Genomic DNA, 16,998 nt, shown 5'->3' on the forward strand with positions numbered 1-16,998 from the left:
AGGCTACAGAGATATCGAGAAGGACAAGGAGGGATCGTACACCATGATCACCGTCACAGAAGATGTAATTTGTGACTTTGATTATGGCTCTTTGAGTACTGAGGCAGGGACAGAAACCTGATTGGAGAGATTCAAACATTGATTGTGAGCACGGTTTTGGGAGGTAACAACACATTCAAGGATTGGAGAGGGTGGGGAGGTTGGAGATGGGTTGCAGTTTGCAAGGAGAGAGGGGTTGAGGTTTTTTTTGAGGGAGGGGTTAATTATGATGGTTTTGAAAAGGAGAAGGACAGTACCATAGGAGAGGGAACCATTTACAATGTCAGCCAGCTTGCAAGCCAGGAAGAGAAGTTCGGTTGTCAGCAGTTTAGTGGGAATGGAGATAAGAAAGCAGGAGGTGGGCTTCAGCAGACAAGATGAGCTTCGAGAGGGCATATTAGGCTGGTAATGCTAAAAACCAGGCAGTATGAAAGTACAATGTTTTTAAGCCAATCCCCCGTTTACTGAGTGAACAAAAGTATATTCAATTCATTTTCTAGATTGATGATTAGACCAAGTTTCAAAGCATTGACAATATTCTTTTTATTAGTCTGCGTTATAGTAAATGGCAACAATAGCCTCTCTTAAATATATCTTTATCTAAAATCCCAATTATTTTCAGTAAACACCTACTCATTTTACTAATCTGTCAGCCGTCACATTGTTTTCAGTTTTTACTGCAGAAACTGATTGATTTATATCACATGTGGAATTGTGAAAGAATATATCCATGCTTTGATACCAATTCTGGGCAGCACATTTCAGGAAAGATGTAAAGGATATTTGAAAGGGTACTGAGGAGGTTTACCAGGATGAGGGACTTCAGCTGTGAGAAGAGGTTGGAAAAGTTTTTGTTGGAGCCGGACATTGTAGCATCCAACTATTTCTTGAATAGTTCCGTGGTATTTTCTTCTATTATTTTTACTAATCTCCTTGGTCTCTTTCAGCCTTGTCCTTCCCTATTTCAACACCATTCATGGAGTATGTGTGTGATCTATTTCTCCATCTTATGTGTAGAACTTTACACTTATTTGCAATAACTTCCATCTGCCAATGCTCTGCCTGCTTACATGCCTTGTTCAACTCATTCCAGAATCTCTGAGCTGCCTCTTCTGGTTCCACTGCCCCTCCTATTTTGGCATCATCTGTAAGTTTGGCCAATTGGCATTGAGGTTCTGGATCCAACTCATTTATATAAATTAAAAACCATATTGTTCATGGCCACTGAATCCTGAGATACCGCACTCAGAACTTCCGTCCTCTCCCACTCTGACATCACTCCTCTAACCAGTGCTCATTGTGGAAGATTTTCAACTTGCCACCTGAGTGTAAAACTGCTGTTGCGGATCAGCCGGCCATTATAGAAACTGCCCGATTGTCATTTCCATTGCCCTCCATTGATGGGAATGTAGCATTATATATTAAATTATTAGATCATTTGAATTGCGCTACTTTGAATTAAGTGGTGTAGCCTGCAATGAAGACTTCCAACCTTTAGTTCTGTCTTCTTCAGCATCCCTGATTATAATTGCTCAATCATTGGTGCCTTCTGTTGCCTAGGCCCCAAGCTGTGGAATTCCCTGCCTAAACCTCCCCGCCTCTCTACCTCTCTTTCCTCCAAGACGCTCCTTAAAACATACCTCTTTTACCAAGCTGTTGGTAACCTGCGCTAATTTCTATTTATGCAGCGCGGTGTCAAATGTTTTATCTCATAATACTCCTGTGAAGCACCTTGGGAAGTTGCACTACATTAAAGGCGCTATATAAACACAAATTGTTGTTGTTATGCCCTAATCCCCAAGAGAGCCCTGTCATTTAGGAACTTCATTTAAATTTCAAATTTGTCCACACGAATCTTAAACAGGTCGCTTCCTGCAAATATAGACAAGATATTGCACCTAGTTGTAGTGTCTGGCCCTGGAAATCACCCCTCCCTCTCTCCTATGCAAGTTGCATGATCATCTGGTTGCACAGCCAGTCTTTTTTTTGCCAGTTTTTACACATACCAAGATCAACACAATTTTGAAATTCACAGTAACCTAAACGTTCAGCATCATTTGCAAATCATAACTAACTAAACAATAATATTGTTTTTATGCTTACAGGGAATTATCATACAATCAAATTCATGTATTACCAAGTTTCCACAATTGTCAGAAGCTTGAAGAAATGTAAGTTCTTATTTTCTGTGAATACAATTTCCTGCAACAGTCTAGCCTGAAATCTTCATACTTTTGCTGTATTTCACAATGCAGCACTGTTTATTCACAATTAACTGCCTTCGCACCTTTACCTGTCTTGTAATTTATTATTTTTACAAGTGTTTATTCCCTTCCTCTGTCTCATATATATCCTGTGGCTGGGTGCAGCTGAGAAATGATGGACAATGATTGTCTAGACGTAGCTTAGACTCTGTGTTGGCCTTCTGAAACAGCTCAAGGCCTAACCATTTATTCTTCCATGATCCAATACCTGCTCCTGTTGGAACTTTTCCACGTTTTAAACAATTTGAAGTGACTAATAATCTGAGAAAATATATGTTTCCTTTCATGGCGATTAAAATACACCTCAGATAATGGCACCATGCAGACTCAGAAGGTTCAACCCCCATTGATCTCAGGCAGGGCAGCAATGAGGGTAACGTAATGGTCTCAGTGCTGCTGGTCTAGAGAAGAGGGAATCGGGCTGTTTTGCCACTCCTGATCATAATCTAGTGACCCCGGCTGGAAAGGAAATGAGTTGGATATCAACAACTACAAAAACTTGTGTCGTTATATAGCGCCATTAACATAGTGAAATGTCCCAAGATCAGAAGAGGACAGGATCAGGCTGGACTCTGATGCCTCCCATATTCCAATAGCCTGATGACATATAAAGAAATGTCTCTTGGGCACAGCACCGGATGGTGGCTGTTACCCACGGAGCCATACCCCATATAAGTCGGTGCCCTCAGGAGGTAATCGGAGGGGTAAACTGAATTCAAAAATCAGATAATGGCAGATTATCTTCTGTTTAACGTTAAGCCACTTCTTTAACATTTGATACAAACCACTTCCGTTATGTTTTGTCTTTTCTCATGCCAAAATGATTGATTTTTTTTCTGTCCCCTGAAACAAGAATGATGTCTTGAAACCTTGATCTCATTGTACTGTTTGTCTTTTCAGTGGCCTACAGCACAATAGAATCACTGAAATCAGAGCTGACACGTTTCAACAGCTAATGGCTCTGCGATCTCTGTGAGTAGGTTTTCACATTCTTTCCTGAAGCAGTCTTCCCAAATGAAGTTTTACTGCTCTGCTGATAAGACAGAAACCCAATTCCAGGCAACAGGCTGGAACTCAATCGCACAGGCCATCGTATAAAATAAGATGCTTGTGAATGCTCTTTGTAGGTGTAGCATCAGTTGCTGTTACAACGGATGTTTTAAATGATTGGGGAATGGTAACATCGACAAGAAATTGCTTCCTCTTCTTGCCTTTAGTTCTGAGTTTTGTGCAGACTATAGCTTACCTTTACAATGTTCTGGCATAAATGGCCATCAACAATTGGAAAAGACAAAAAAAAAAACGGCCTCCAGCATGAAATACCATAACTTGCAGCAGTAAATAAACTTTGTTCGTAGTCATTTGCTCCTTTTGTATTCATTGTCCTGATTCAACAAGCTGTGTGGGAAAGTGACTTTTTCTCACAGATGTAACCCTCAGTTACAAAACATTAACCCTTGGCAAACAATAGCTCATCTGCATCTCCTGTTACAAATCAACGACCCCTATTAAACTGTTTAACTGAGTTTCCATAACTGTTCCTTATATATTCCGAGAAGTTCATGTTAGTCCAAAGTCTATTTAGATAACAGAATCTAGTTTATACTGACAACATTATGATGGGATTCATTTTTTTCTTAGAGAGGTGTTTATTTCTCTGCAATAGAACAAAATCATATTCTCAGACCGTGTATTTCTAGCCTACGCCTTCCCATAATTTCATCCATGACTTCTTAGTTATGAAGAAAAACAGGAATTCTCCAAATTTTGTCATTTAGAGAGGAATTTCACACCATTTATGTTCTTAAATGGGCTAAAATGCTTTCAGTGGTGAACAATGTTAAATTGTTACATAAAAACATAAAATGCTGGAAATACTCAGCAGGTCAGGCAGCATCTATGGAGAGAGAAATGGAGTTAATGTTTCAGGTCGATAACCTTTCGTCGGAATGTTAAATTGTTGACTTACAAGTAACAAATTCAAATTTTGCTTACCTTTGATTTTTTGTGCATTATGTGTAAGGACTGCAAACGGAATGGAGATAATTTTGGTTCTTGAAAGCCACATATGAGTAGAGTGTGCTCTTGCCATACATGCTCCTAGTAAAGATGCCTGAATACTGCATGATGGAGAGACTCGCAGCTTATCATTCTGCTACTTCAACAGTTATTGCAGCAGGTCGCAAGTTCAGACCAATTTTAAAACCAAAGTGAACAGAAGAACAGTCACTGTGGCCAATTTTCACTTGGGAAAATTGCTGTTAGCAGGGCAATAAGTGTCTAAAAATAAGCTTGCTAGTCTCACCACCCTGTTAACTCTGATGATCAGTCAGCCACCACTTGTTGGGGAGTCTAAAACTAGGGCCCGTAAATATGAGATAGTCACTAACAGATCCAATAGGAAATTCAGGATAAACTTCTTTACTCAGAGAACGGTGAGTATGTGGAACTTTCTATCATGTCAAGTAGTTGAGGCGAATAGCTTAGGTGCATTTTAGAGGAAGCCAGATAAGTAAATGAGGGAGAAAGGAATAGAAGGTTACATTGATAGGGTGAAAATCATTATCGGGTTGCAATCAATTAAAAAGGATTAGGCCTGCTCTTACATGTTATATAAAAGTCATATGTTTTCAGTATGTGCAATGATGGGCAAGTCCACCAAAATACTTCATGGCTTACGCTGAATTTGTGTTTGTTACACCCATGCGGGAGCACAAGCATTTTTTTCTCACCCACCAATCCTCACGTTCTTTGGCCTCCGCTGTGTAGAATTTTGCTTAAGGCCACCTCAGGAGTGGGTGATGATCAAACTTATATTAAGGGTAAAATTCGACAAATTCTTGACACTAGAATGTAAAATTTTGATTTGGTACAGTCTGCACCTTATTATTCTGCACAAAAAAGTTATTTAGTTCATACTTTGTGTAATGTGACTAGTGTTGAAAATATAGCATTTCAAATTATAAATTGAAACTTATCTAATAACATTATTTATTTTTCACTCCAGTGACCTTAGTTGGAATAAAATAGCATTCATTCATCTTGATGCCTTTGCCTCATTACGTTCTTTAACAAAATTGTAAGTATTTTCATTTTCTGTTGCTTATAAAGTAAGCAGTTATACTCCTAGTAATAAGACATATTTACTTTACAATCATAAGATAACTGTTTAAAGTTCAATATTAATTTTAAATTGTCATGGACAACCATTTACCTAAAATGAAATTGCAATGTGGTGAAATATTTGTCATTATGCTGTTAATATAATATAGCATATGATGCCTCATTAATATAATTTCTTGTCAAGCTTTGGTTTCAGTCCGCTGCAGCTGACACCTCACACTAGCCTTTCACCATTTTTCTCTCCCTTGTACAATCTGGAGTATCAAGTGCCTTCCATCCACTGTTTCTTTGATAGACTCAATACATTGCTTGCGCTATCCCCATGGCTTTGGGTTTCCCTGATACTAGTGTTCCTGCAGAAGGTTGTGGATTCAAGTCCCACTCCACGGACTTGAGCACATAAATCTAAACTGACACTCCAGTACAGTGCTGAGGGAGTGCTGCACTATCGGAGGTGCCGTCGTTCAGATGAGATGTTAAACCAAGGCCCCGTCTGCGCTTTCAGATAGACGTAAAATAGCCCATGGTACTATTTCGAAGAAGAGCAGGGGAGTTATCCCCGGTGTCCTGGCCAATATTTATCCTGGCCAATATCAATCACATAACAAATTCAGATTATCTGGTCATTATCACATTGCTGTTTGTGGGAGCTTGCTGTATGCAAATTGGCTGCTGCATTTTCCATTTTACAACAGTGACTACATTCCAAAAAAGTACTTCATTTGCTGTAAAGTGCTTTTAGACATCCGGTGGTCATGAAAGGCACTATATCAATGCAAGTCTTTCTTTATATAACGCTTCCATCTGTGGCATTGGAACTCCGGGCAGGCGATGAATTTGAGAACCAAATGAATCATTTCAAGATTATCGAAAACTTTTTTTGTTTTGAAACAGGGTCAGTAGAAAAGCTCCAAACATTTAGAAAAAGCAGCTACACTTTTACACATTTCAGAATGTAATTCATACAGTTAGTGTATATTTTAAAGGAGAGGTGAAAGTAAGAATTATTTCAACCAAAGGCCAAAGATCTGTAGGTAATCAGAAACATTGATTGCGTTTTATCACAACCATAGTAATGGTAATTATACAGTTTATGACTATGTACTCTAAATATATAATCACTGGTGCAGGCATTCAACATATTTCTCGGAATAGTTTTCTATGATTTGACCACAGAGTATCTACTCAATTTTAAAATTATACAACCTGCATCCAGTTAGAAGTAATAACAAATATTTAATCAAATACAGGTCTCTCTCATAAAACATTAACATCCAGGCCATGTGCAGCACTTTCCCACATTTTAATGTATCCAGATATTCATATATAGCTTTTTGAAGGATGTAATTTTAAAATTCATTTATTTCTAATCAGATATTGTTCAAAGGGTCTCATATGACATACCCCAGGGTAACTAGGACTTTATTGTTGCTTGTTCTGCATACTACAGTAGCTCTCTGCTTCCCATACTGTTGATATCATCCACATATGGAGGCATAAAAGACGCATATGGGAGCGATTTTGAAATCAGGCAGACTTTGGGCAGACGGTCAGTGGGGCAAATGCGTTGCCCACCTGACATCCTTGGTGAGACGCGGAGCTATTTTGAGAGCCGACCTCATTAGTTTAATGTCAGCAAGCTGAACAATTACTCGCAGACAGCTCACCCATTGGAGGGGGCAAGGAATATGGCAGCTCCTCCATGAAGTTGCACTGGGATACCGATGTTAAGGTGGCAGGAGGGGGTGTGGAGGGGCGAGGCAATTGCAGAAGGGGCACAGATGAGCCGGCAACTGGCTAGAAGATTTTGTGGGGCCTGGATTAAATTTCATGTCCCCGAATTTTTACGGTTAATATGAAGTGATGGATCTACCCACTCCTTTCCTGTCCCGATCTGACCATCTGCAATTTTAATTTTGCAGGCGGCAAGGACACCCGCCCCAAGCTGGCGGGGTCCTCTTTAAATATGCAGACCAGGCCCCAATTACATCACCGGAGCCTGATCTGCGATTTTAACTGGTGGCCTGAACGGGGAAACAGTGAGGGTTTTTCCACCAGGCCAAACCTGCCGGAAGCTGGATAGTGGGACAGGAGGGCCAAATGTTTGTTAGATTCCCTTGTGAGCCCCGCGTCCTCTTCTGGGTCCCACAATGAAATCTTGGGTCTCCCATGCCCCAGGATTCCTCCTCCCTCCCCTATTCACGATTCCCGCCCCCTCACCACTTACTTGACTGTTGATTACTGACTTTTACGCATATGGATAAACTGAACGATCAGCCCCACCCACAGCAAGGAACAGTGGTGGGACTGGTGGTGCCAGGAGTACTTTGACTTCAGAAGTGGAGAGATTTTTATTTTATTTAGATGGGTCTCAACACCAGAGCCAGCATTCAGGGGTGCCACCTATGCAATGAAAAGAAATTATATGTACAAATCCAAAAGAATGTGAATAAATAAAGACCTCATGCGCTATTTGAATACATATTCATTGCAAATCATTAACATATCCAATATTTGGCAGGGACTTGACCTTCAACCAACTTTCTTCCCTCCCTCTGAATGGTCTAAGTGGATTGACACATCTAAAGCTGAAGGGAAATATGGCGCTATCTGAGTCCTATTCAGAAGATAACTTTCCCAAGCTAAGGTAGGCAAAAGGATTTATTGAAACGCAACCAGTTTATTCAGAAAGCTTCATTTCTGGAGCTTTAAATTTTGATACTTTGTTGCAGAATAAAATACCAATCATCTTCCTTTTATCCATGTGGAAGTTTATATTGTGTGTAGTCCATCTGCAGAAGTGGCATAAATTTAAAGGGACACCATTTTACAACAATGGATGAATTCACAAGGAAAAATTGGCTCTGGTCACTATATGTAGCAGCATCGTAAATATTTTGAATGTATTTGCAAATTTCGTTAAAAATACCAATTAGAGGAAACCTTCATGCATGTATTTATGATGTCATTACATATGGTGACCAGAATTTCCTGTCCTCTTAATTGGAGCATGAGTGTGCAAGTAGTAATAAAAGCAATGACAATCCTGTTAATCATCTGAAATTCTTGCAAATACATTCAAAATGTTTACGATGCTGCTACATATAGTGACCAGAGCCAATTTTTCCTTGTGAATTAATCCATTGTTGTAAAATGGTGTCCCTTTAAATTTATGCCACTTCTGCAGATGGACTACACACAATATAAACTTCCACATGGATAAAAGGAAGATGATTGGTATTTTATTCTGCAACAAAGTATCAAAATTTAAAGCTCCAGAAAGGAAGCTTTCTGAATAAACTGGTCGGGGCCTTCAAAATTCAAAATTCGTGCCAAATACAGCACATGCCACATAAGCAAGATGCCCATCTTATAGGGATTCACTGGGAACTGATTTTCCCACAATGAATTTGCAAGTGTCAGCATTGATACAGAAATGCAACCTCAGGATTTCTACATTGAAAATGTTAAGGAATAACAAATTTAAACTTTATAAAACTTTATATAAGAGATCCATTTTGAACCAATCAGAGAATTTGACCAAACAATTTGTGGTACTTAATCCTATTCCTTCGTTTTAATTTGAAACAAGAAAGTGCAGACCATTGCAGGGAAAGAATTGCTCTAGTATAACTTGCTCACTGAGTGAGAATTGCACAGTTCGATGTTCATTTGACTTCAACAAGTCATTCCACTTGCACTTGTCCTGTGGTTGTTCACTGAAAATGCTTTTGACGGAGAAAACAGATTCATTGACCACGTGATTATACATCAAGTGCATGGATAAGAAGTCCAACTGAAGAGATAAAGGGAGTAAAATTCCTCCTGTCGATGATTTTAATGAAAAATTTGGCATATTTACAAAGCATTACTATATTGATTTAAAATTAAATGAAAGGGAAATTAAAAATTTAAAATGTAGATACATGGCCTAAAAAAGTTAAAACCACAAAAAATCTCTGTTCATTAGAAGGATTGGTTAGAAGTTTGCTACAACACATAGCAACTTGACAATCTAATCAATCCCTTCGGCTACTATACATCCCACCAAAGCACACAAGAGACATCAATGACTGTCCTGTTAAACCAGCAGATCAGTCCAGGGGAAATCATTGTGGGAAAATCAGTTCCCAGTGAATCCCTATAAGATGGGCATCTTGCTTATGTGGCATGTGCTGTATTTGGCACGAATTTTGAATTTTGAAGGCCCCGACCAGTTTATTCAGAAAGCTTCCTTTCTGGAGCTTTAAATTTTGATACTTTGTTGCAGAATAAAATACCAATCATCTTCCTTTTATCCATGTGGAAGTTTATATTGTGTGTAGTCCATCTGCAGAAGTGGCATAAATTTAAAGGGACACCATTTTACAACAATGGATTAATTCACAAGGAAAAATTGGCTCTGGTCACTATATGTAGCAGCATCGTAAACATTTTGAATGTATTTGCAAATTTCGTTAAAAATACCAATTAGAGGTTAAACCTTGACACTGGACCAAGACCTAGCTCTGTCAAGCTCGTGTGGTGGCTGGTGTGCAACGGCCACCACACATTAAAAAAATCTACACACAGGCATCTTCCACCCTTCAACATGTAGTTCGGTACCTGGAATATTAGGTCATTCATTGAAACACCTGTGAACTCATCCCTTTTTGGTGTGGAAGCAAATCATCCTCGATACAAGGGACTGCCAGTGATGATGATGATGTGCTGTGATACATATTTGCTCACACAGTTGAATAAAAGATTACTTTGTAACACTGTGAGGAAGATTGTTCAAATTCAGCAAATTGTGTTATTCCTATGCCATATCATTAATGCTATTTAGAAATACGCAACAAAGTGTGGTCCTTAAACCACACTCTAGGATACAACTATGCAAACAGATATCTATCCTCACTGCAGTTGCCTCCCTCATGCTCCTGTTATGGCACCTATTGGACAAAAAAAACTCAAAACATATTTTCCTTGCACAGGCACCTGACCAGTGTTGCTTGATGGTAACTCAGCAGTGTTGCCATAAAGCTATTTGAAATATCTGTCAGAACAGTACAAGTATCCTTGTCCCAACTGATGAGGAGTTCCAAACTATCTGTGTTTTCTCAAAGACATTATTGCCCATTATATTTTTGACAATCGGTTGGGGGGGTAAAATTGTCCTGTCACCTGTCAATTTATGGCCATTCCCCCGTGGTACCCCCACCTATCACTGGTGTCCCAAAACCTCACAGGAAGAACCATTCATAAAGCAATTTAAGTATGCAACAGCATCTTTGCCTGTAGGAAAACAGGACAAGATAAATACAGTTCCCAGTTTTACATCATACAAGAAAAAGAATGTAGTATCCCACTGCTATCCCTGAAAGAATTCTGAACAGTTTCACTGACCCTGATGATATTGTTACTATGCAGTCGTAATGTGTGCACTTAGACTTGATAGTGCTTAGCACTTGTAAATTAATTGTAAAGTTTGTATCTTGTATCCAGAGTCCTAGAAATGCCATATGCCTATCAGTGCTGTGCATATGGATCCTGCAAAAATAATTACAAACAGTCTAACCTGTGGGATGCAGAGGCTATTGTCAGTGATGATGAAGATGTCCAGAAAAGAACCATGGGAGTATTTCCTGTCCAGCCAGATAGCAACTGTAAGTATATTATTAACATTCTACTGTATGGAATGCATTCAGGGCATGAAATAGATTTTTGGGGGGAGGGGGGGGGGGGAAACTGGTGTAGATCTAGTGGAAGGGACCCCAATTTGAGTGTAAGTCAGAGTTACACCCTCCCTAAAATACAAGTGGTTGTTGATAGAAGATGTGCTTGCCCCAAAGTGGTGCATATATGCAAATGAAAGGGTGATGAGGGCAAAAGTTGCTGGCCCAGAAATGTTGCTTTAAACCAAAATTGTAGCTGACTTAAGTTAAGCCTGTAGAAAAGAGGGGCAAATTACCTGCATGGCTTGCCCAAACACATCCCACTCCACCTTCGCGGAGTTTAAGTTGGTGACACTTAACCGTCATGACCGCTTCCCTCCATAATATGAGTACCACATTCTTGGCAGGATTCCAGCCCAAACTCCATCCTTCCTGCATTGTAGTTCCATTAAGAAAACATGCAGGTCCAGCTCCTTGAAGTTTGCTACTTCGATCTAGCTGCTATTATTCTTATCCACATTGAATCATTGCTCCAATGCTGCCATTGCCCCTTTAAGCAGCATCAGGGTTTACATCCTGTCACTACAGCAAGTCTTTGACTCTTTTCCAGGTATTTCCCAGCCATCACACTCCATCCCTACTCTCCTCCACAACCCCACCCCCTGCAATGCACCCCCGTGATTTCCTGAGCTATACTCCCTGTGAGTTCCAATCCTCGCTCGGAGTTTCATAATCATAAATTCGTCCTTTATGATCAAAAATCACATTCATAATATGCGGCTTTACACATTAAAAGAGTGCTTCATTTTTGGGAAACACATTTTTTTTGGAAAGCTGAATATATTTTCAGTTATGAAGATATCGTACTCAAACAATGCAATGCCACAAAATGAATGGTGTGTTCATGTTTTTGATGGCATTACTGAAATTCTCACAGATATTCACACATCAGTACTATCTTTTTTAATTAAAATATACAGATTACTTGGATATGGACGACTTCCAGTTAGATGTGGAAGATCCCAAACTGCATCCCAGTATTCAGTGCACACCTGCCCCAGGTGAGTCACCAAAATGCTCCATAGACATTAAAAGCAAATTTAATAAATGTATCATATTCACAAAATTATCAAAACTATTCATTTATTATATTCATGCTGGCTCTAATCATGGTTAATATCCTTTGCTTCCTTGTTATAACTGACACCAAACATTACTGTGACCAAGTGAAAGGAGAATTTGACAGCATCTGGGATTGCACCATGATTAGTTTCTAGCTGAAACTATCAAATATGTGTAACTTTATGCTATAAATGTAATTTAAAAAGCTGATACTACATGTCAGCCAAAATGATGTAACAAAGTCTGAGTAAAATGAATTGGATAGATTTGCATTCATATTTCTGTATTTCTAACCTGACATTGTTAAAATCATTGCAGGTCCATTTAATCCATGTGAATATCTTTTTGAAAGCTGGATAATACGCCTTGGAGTTTGGGGCATAGTTCTTATTTCGGTGGTATGCAATGGACTAGTCATCGCAACTATATTTGCATCACCCAGCTATCTATCTCCAGTGAAATTTGTTATTGGTCTAATAGCAGGAGCCAATATGTTGACAGGGTTGTACAGCGGCACCTTAGCAATTGTTGATGCAATGACTTTTGGGCAATTTGCAAAGCATGGTGCAAAATGGGAAACTGGCTTGGGCTGCAGAATCACTGGATTTGTATCCGTATTTGCCTCGGAAGCATCTATATTGTTCCTGACTCTTGCTGCTGTCCAGTGCAGTATTTCTGTGTCTTGTGTCCGAGCATATGGGAAATCACCATCTTTCAGTAGTGTGAAAATAGCTGCCTTTTGCTGCATGGTGCTATCATTCAGTGCAGCCGCACTGCCTCTGTGCTCAGTTGGAGAATTTGGGACTTCACCGCTTTGCCTCCCATCACCTATCCCCGATGGAAAACCTTCTACTCTGGGCTTCATGGTGGCTCTAATCATGATGAATACCTTTTGCTTCCTTGTTATAACTGGGACCTACACCAAACTTTACTGTGACCTAATGAAAGGAGAATTTGACAGCATCTGGGATTGCGCCATGATTAAGCATGTAGCTTGGCTGATCTTCACCAACTGTATCCTATATTGTCCCGTGGCCTTTCTTACATTTTCTTCCCTGCTCAATCTTTTCTTAATCAGCCCAGAAGTAATTAAATCAATCCTGCTGGTGGTTCTCCCACTGCCTGCTTGCCTCAACCCTTTGCTTTATCTGTTATTCAACCCACATTTCAAAGAGGATCTTCGCATGTTCCGTGAGTACAAATGGCAGAAAAGGTGTCGATCAAAACAAGCCAGCATAGATTCCCTCACTTCAGAAGACATAGACAAACAGTCATGTGATTCCACCCTAGCATTGATGACCTTTGCAGATAATGAAATCATTCTTGATTCAACCGATAGCCTTGGAGTTCTATCAAGTCATCGTCAGATGATGGGGGCCTATCCGTTTCCTCCTGTAACTCTAATTCCATGTCAACAGAGGAAAGGCACTAGCAAGGAGGAAAGTTACTCAACACGACAATCCTGCCTCACTGATGAGGAGCTCTTGATCACTTCAGAGATCACAGAGCAAGCTCATAACAACATTCAAATCAGCTTCTATCCAACCAAAGGACCTTCCTTCACATCTCATGTATAAATGTCTGAACTGCGTAATCCCAAGAGAGGCACAATCCCCTGGGAATCACCTAATACGAAAACCTGGATGAGATAACACCGGATGATTAAACGGGATTACAGTATTGGGAACACCTATGAGAAGCTGTTCAATCAGCAAAGAGCACTGCCATAAATTTAAGTAAAATAATGGATGGTCAGGGGTAAGTTACAGATATGAGATGGTTTTCAGCTGGTTTTTGGCTGGTAAGTGTGTGAATAGCAAAGCTGCAAGTGCACATATGAGCCCAAAAACCAATGAACCAATTATTTTATAGGCTTATAAAAGTCATTGTACAATGTTAAGAAATAGTTTCTTTCACAGTGTTGATTTGATTAAAGGGAAAATCCATTAACACTTGAATCATGGGACTCCTAATGATCCAATGTAAATGTATACTGTGTTGAAAGCATGGATGGAATTCATTGGCAGCTTGCTGAGTTATATGACAATATAATGCCATATATACTCTTCACTATATTTTTACAATATTAAGTCTTTTGGTAGATGTGACAAATTACTCCAGCAGAGGGGAAATAGTTGAATTGTTCATCTCACATATTATCATATACAGATAGGAAAGCATGAGTACATGATGGCTTTAAAATGCTGATTTTTTAAATATTTTGATATCTTTGTAGAAGTGAATGTTAAATGAACAATAGAAATATATTTATTACAATAGAAACTTTCTGCATAGAGACCCTATAAATCCTACTTTTTTGTACAATTGGACAACAGAACAGACGATGTATAGTAAAACTACCTCTTACTAGTACACTATATATCCCTTTACTGACAAAAATGTTACTTTTTATAAGAACTGTTTAAAACTGCTTAGTTGTAAAAATATAGAAAGTTATTTGGATGTACATATTTTATGTACTGTACTCTGTTTTTAAGAGACTAAACTTAGCAAATTTATGTCAAAGTAAATCATTCTTTTCATATACCTGCTTTGTCATGCATTAATGTATTCAGTGATCTCTCTTCTATTTTTATTTCTGATTTTCATTTTTATTAATTTTTTGTTTAATTCTAGAAATTATTAAGGCAAGCAACAACAAGGCTTAAATGGAGCAACATGTTATCTACCTTTAAAGTACTTGTAGATAAAATAAAGTTTTAACAAACAGCAATGCTGGTCTCTTAATACAATGATTGATTTTATATTAGTATTATGTTACTCAGGATCTTTCCTGTTATCTGGTCAAATCTATCAATACATTAGGAGAAACTGTTAATTTTCTTTGGTCACCAGATAATGCTTGTTGTTGCTGGCTGAAAACAAAAAAAAACATCTTAACGAATGATCAATTGATCGATTCTTGATAATAATTAAATTGAATCTTGATAAAAGCAACCGAAAGGCATATTACTAAAACCTAACCAGTTTTCTTGAGTTTAAGTAATAATGCATCAGTGTTTGTCTCATATAAATGTTCCTTGCCGTACACTCCTGCATATAATATAAATAGTATGCCAGGGCAGTCATATTACCAACCCACTCGGTAATCTATTTTTAAAATAACACACAATCACCATAGTGTTTATCTGTAAGGGAAATGCAGTGTTAGTGGGTTAACTGTGTCAGAGTTTATGGGGGAGAAATTCGGGAACGCCCTGTTTGGGGCGTTAACTTTTGAAAGATGGAAAATTTAGCGCCAAGTGCTAATGATTCTCGGCTTTCCGTAAATCCAGTGTTAGCGCTCCAGGAAGGAAGTGCAGTGTTAAATCAAGTGCTCCACTTTCATTGTGGAGCACTAAAGGACACAGGCGGAGCGGTAGTGGTGCAGTGCTGCACAATGTCCGGTACAGTGCTACCGCGATCCGAGGCTCCTTCTCTCCCTTAAAGGGAAGGGCCATCGCTGCAGGCTCTCCATTGGGACTAGTGTGCTGGTCCCCGACAGCAGCTGTGATCCAGCCCGATCAACCCCATGCACTCCAGCAGAGTGCCGGGCTGATCGATTGTGGCCGAGAAGAAATGGAAAAAATTCTAAATAACCATTTTTAAAATGTTCCTACTTACCTCGGCAACATCCCCTTTAACTTGCGCTCCCGAAGCACCCGGCCTCCCGAACAGCGCCTCCTGCAGCTGTCGGTGTTGTCGCTCGGCAATACCGACAGAACCGAAGTTCGGCTCTGCGGCGTTGCACAGGACAATGACGTCACGATCTCCGAGCGCAGGAGATCGGGCTCAATGTGTTTCCGCCGCCGCAAACCTCTCGTCCAATTTAGCAGGAGTCGTTAATCTCTCCGTGCCTAGTCGGTAAGATGTTAGCGCCCCGTTATCGCCCCTCGGAGGCGGTAACGGAAGGCGCTAAGGAGGCCTATATATTGATAAAATGACTGGTTTCTCCTTTCAAAAGGGACATGTCAATGACCAGTCCTCTGAAAGAGAAAAAAGGCAGAGTTCCTTAATTTCTGTGTGCAATGAAACTCATTTAAAAGTACATCTGTTCTAAAGACCTCCAATGAGGCATGTGTCCCAGTATTTTCTGCCAAGCTACATATTAATCTCATTAAGCCCTTTTAAAAGTATACACAACTCAGAAAAAACATATTAAAAATGAATTATTGGTAACCACTAGATATCAGAGAGATACCAACTAATTGCACTATTTCACTGAGCAATTGTATTACACATGTACTGATAATTTCACTGGTCATGTGCTTCTAGCGGGGAGCCACACCGTAAGGGAGCTTGGATCAGACACTTGGCTCTGTGGTGTTATAGACCTATTTGTGACTCCCTTTGCATGTGGCTGTTCGCTTTTAGAGTGGAAGCAAGTCTTCCTCGATTTTGAGGGACTGCCTATGATGATGATGATGGCTGTTTGCTGGCAGCATGGGATTGGTTTCAGAGGCCCCTATAATTTCATCATCATGGCATTTAAGAGGGGATAAAATAAATATAATTGAAGGTCAAAATATTACCAGATATGGGAAATGGAATTAGAGTAGATGGCTATGAGGCGGATCTAGCGTTGTGACAGGCATGGTGAGCTGAATAGTTAACCACTGTGCTGAAATTTCACTGATTCGATAACTGTTCAAAAATATCTCTCCCTGCATTGGTATAATAAGTAGCAACAATTAAAAACATTGAACTGTTTACTGTCTGAGTCACATCCCGTAATGACTTACTTCCTGCTGCTCTGGTGATGAGTTTGGCTCCCATTGCTGCCTGACACTGGA

The 16,998-nt window shown here is 39.5% G+C and overlaps 1 protein-coding gene across 2 annotated transcripts in view; it reads left to right on the plus strand.

Annotated features, from left to right (window-relative positions):
• Positions 1–14,590, plus strand: part of LOC139227850 (leucine-rich repeat-containing G-protein coupled receptor 6) — a 158,515-nt gene extending 143,925 nt beyond the window's left edge. The window contains exons 11-17 of one of the 2 annotated variants that reach the window (XM_070858932.1): positions 2,145–2,210; positions 3,204–3,275; positions 5,311–5,382; positions 7,948–8,073; positions 10,914–11,074; positions 12,064–12,144; positions 12,524–14,590. In XM_070858932.1, coding sequence (XP_070715033.1) covers positions 2,145–2,210; positions 3,204–3,275; positions 5,311–5,382; positions 7,948–8,073; positions 10,914–11,074; positions 12,064–12,144; positions 12,524–13,782 — 1,837 coding nt within the window. In that variant the 3' untranslated portion in view covers positions 13,783–14,590. The remainder of the gene's footprint in view (positions 1–2,144; positions 2,211–3,203; positions 3,276–5,310; positions 5,383–7,947; positions 8,074–10,913; positions 11,075–12,063; positions 12,145–12,523) is intronic. The other variant, XM_070858933.1, reaches the window with a different exon arrangement.
• Positions 14,591–16,998: the final 2,408 nt, after the last annotated feature.

Source organism: Pristiophorus japonicus, chromosome 17 (genome assembly GCF_044704955.1).
Source record: "Pristiophorus japonicus isolate sPriJap1 chromosome 17, sPriJap1.hap1, whole genome shotgun sequence".
In the NCBI taxonomy this organism is placed as follows: domain Eukaryota; kingdom Metazoa; phylum Chordata; class Chondrichthyes; family Pristiophoridae; genus Pristiophorus; species Pristiophorus japonicus.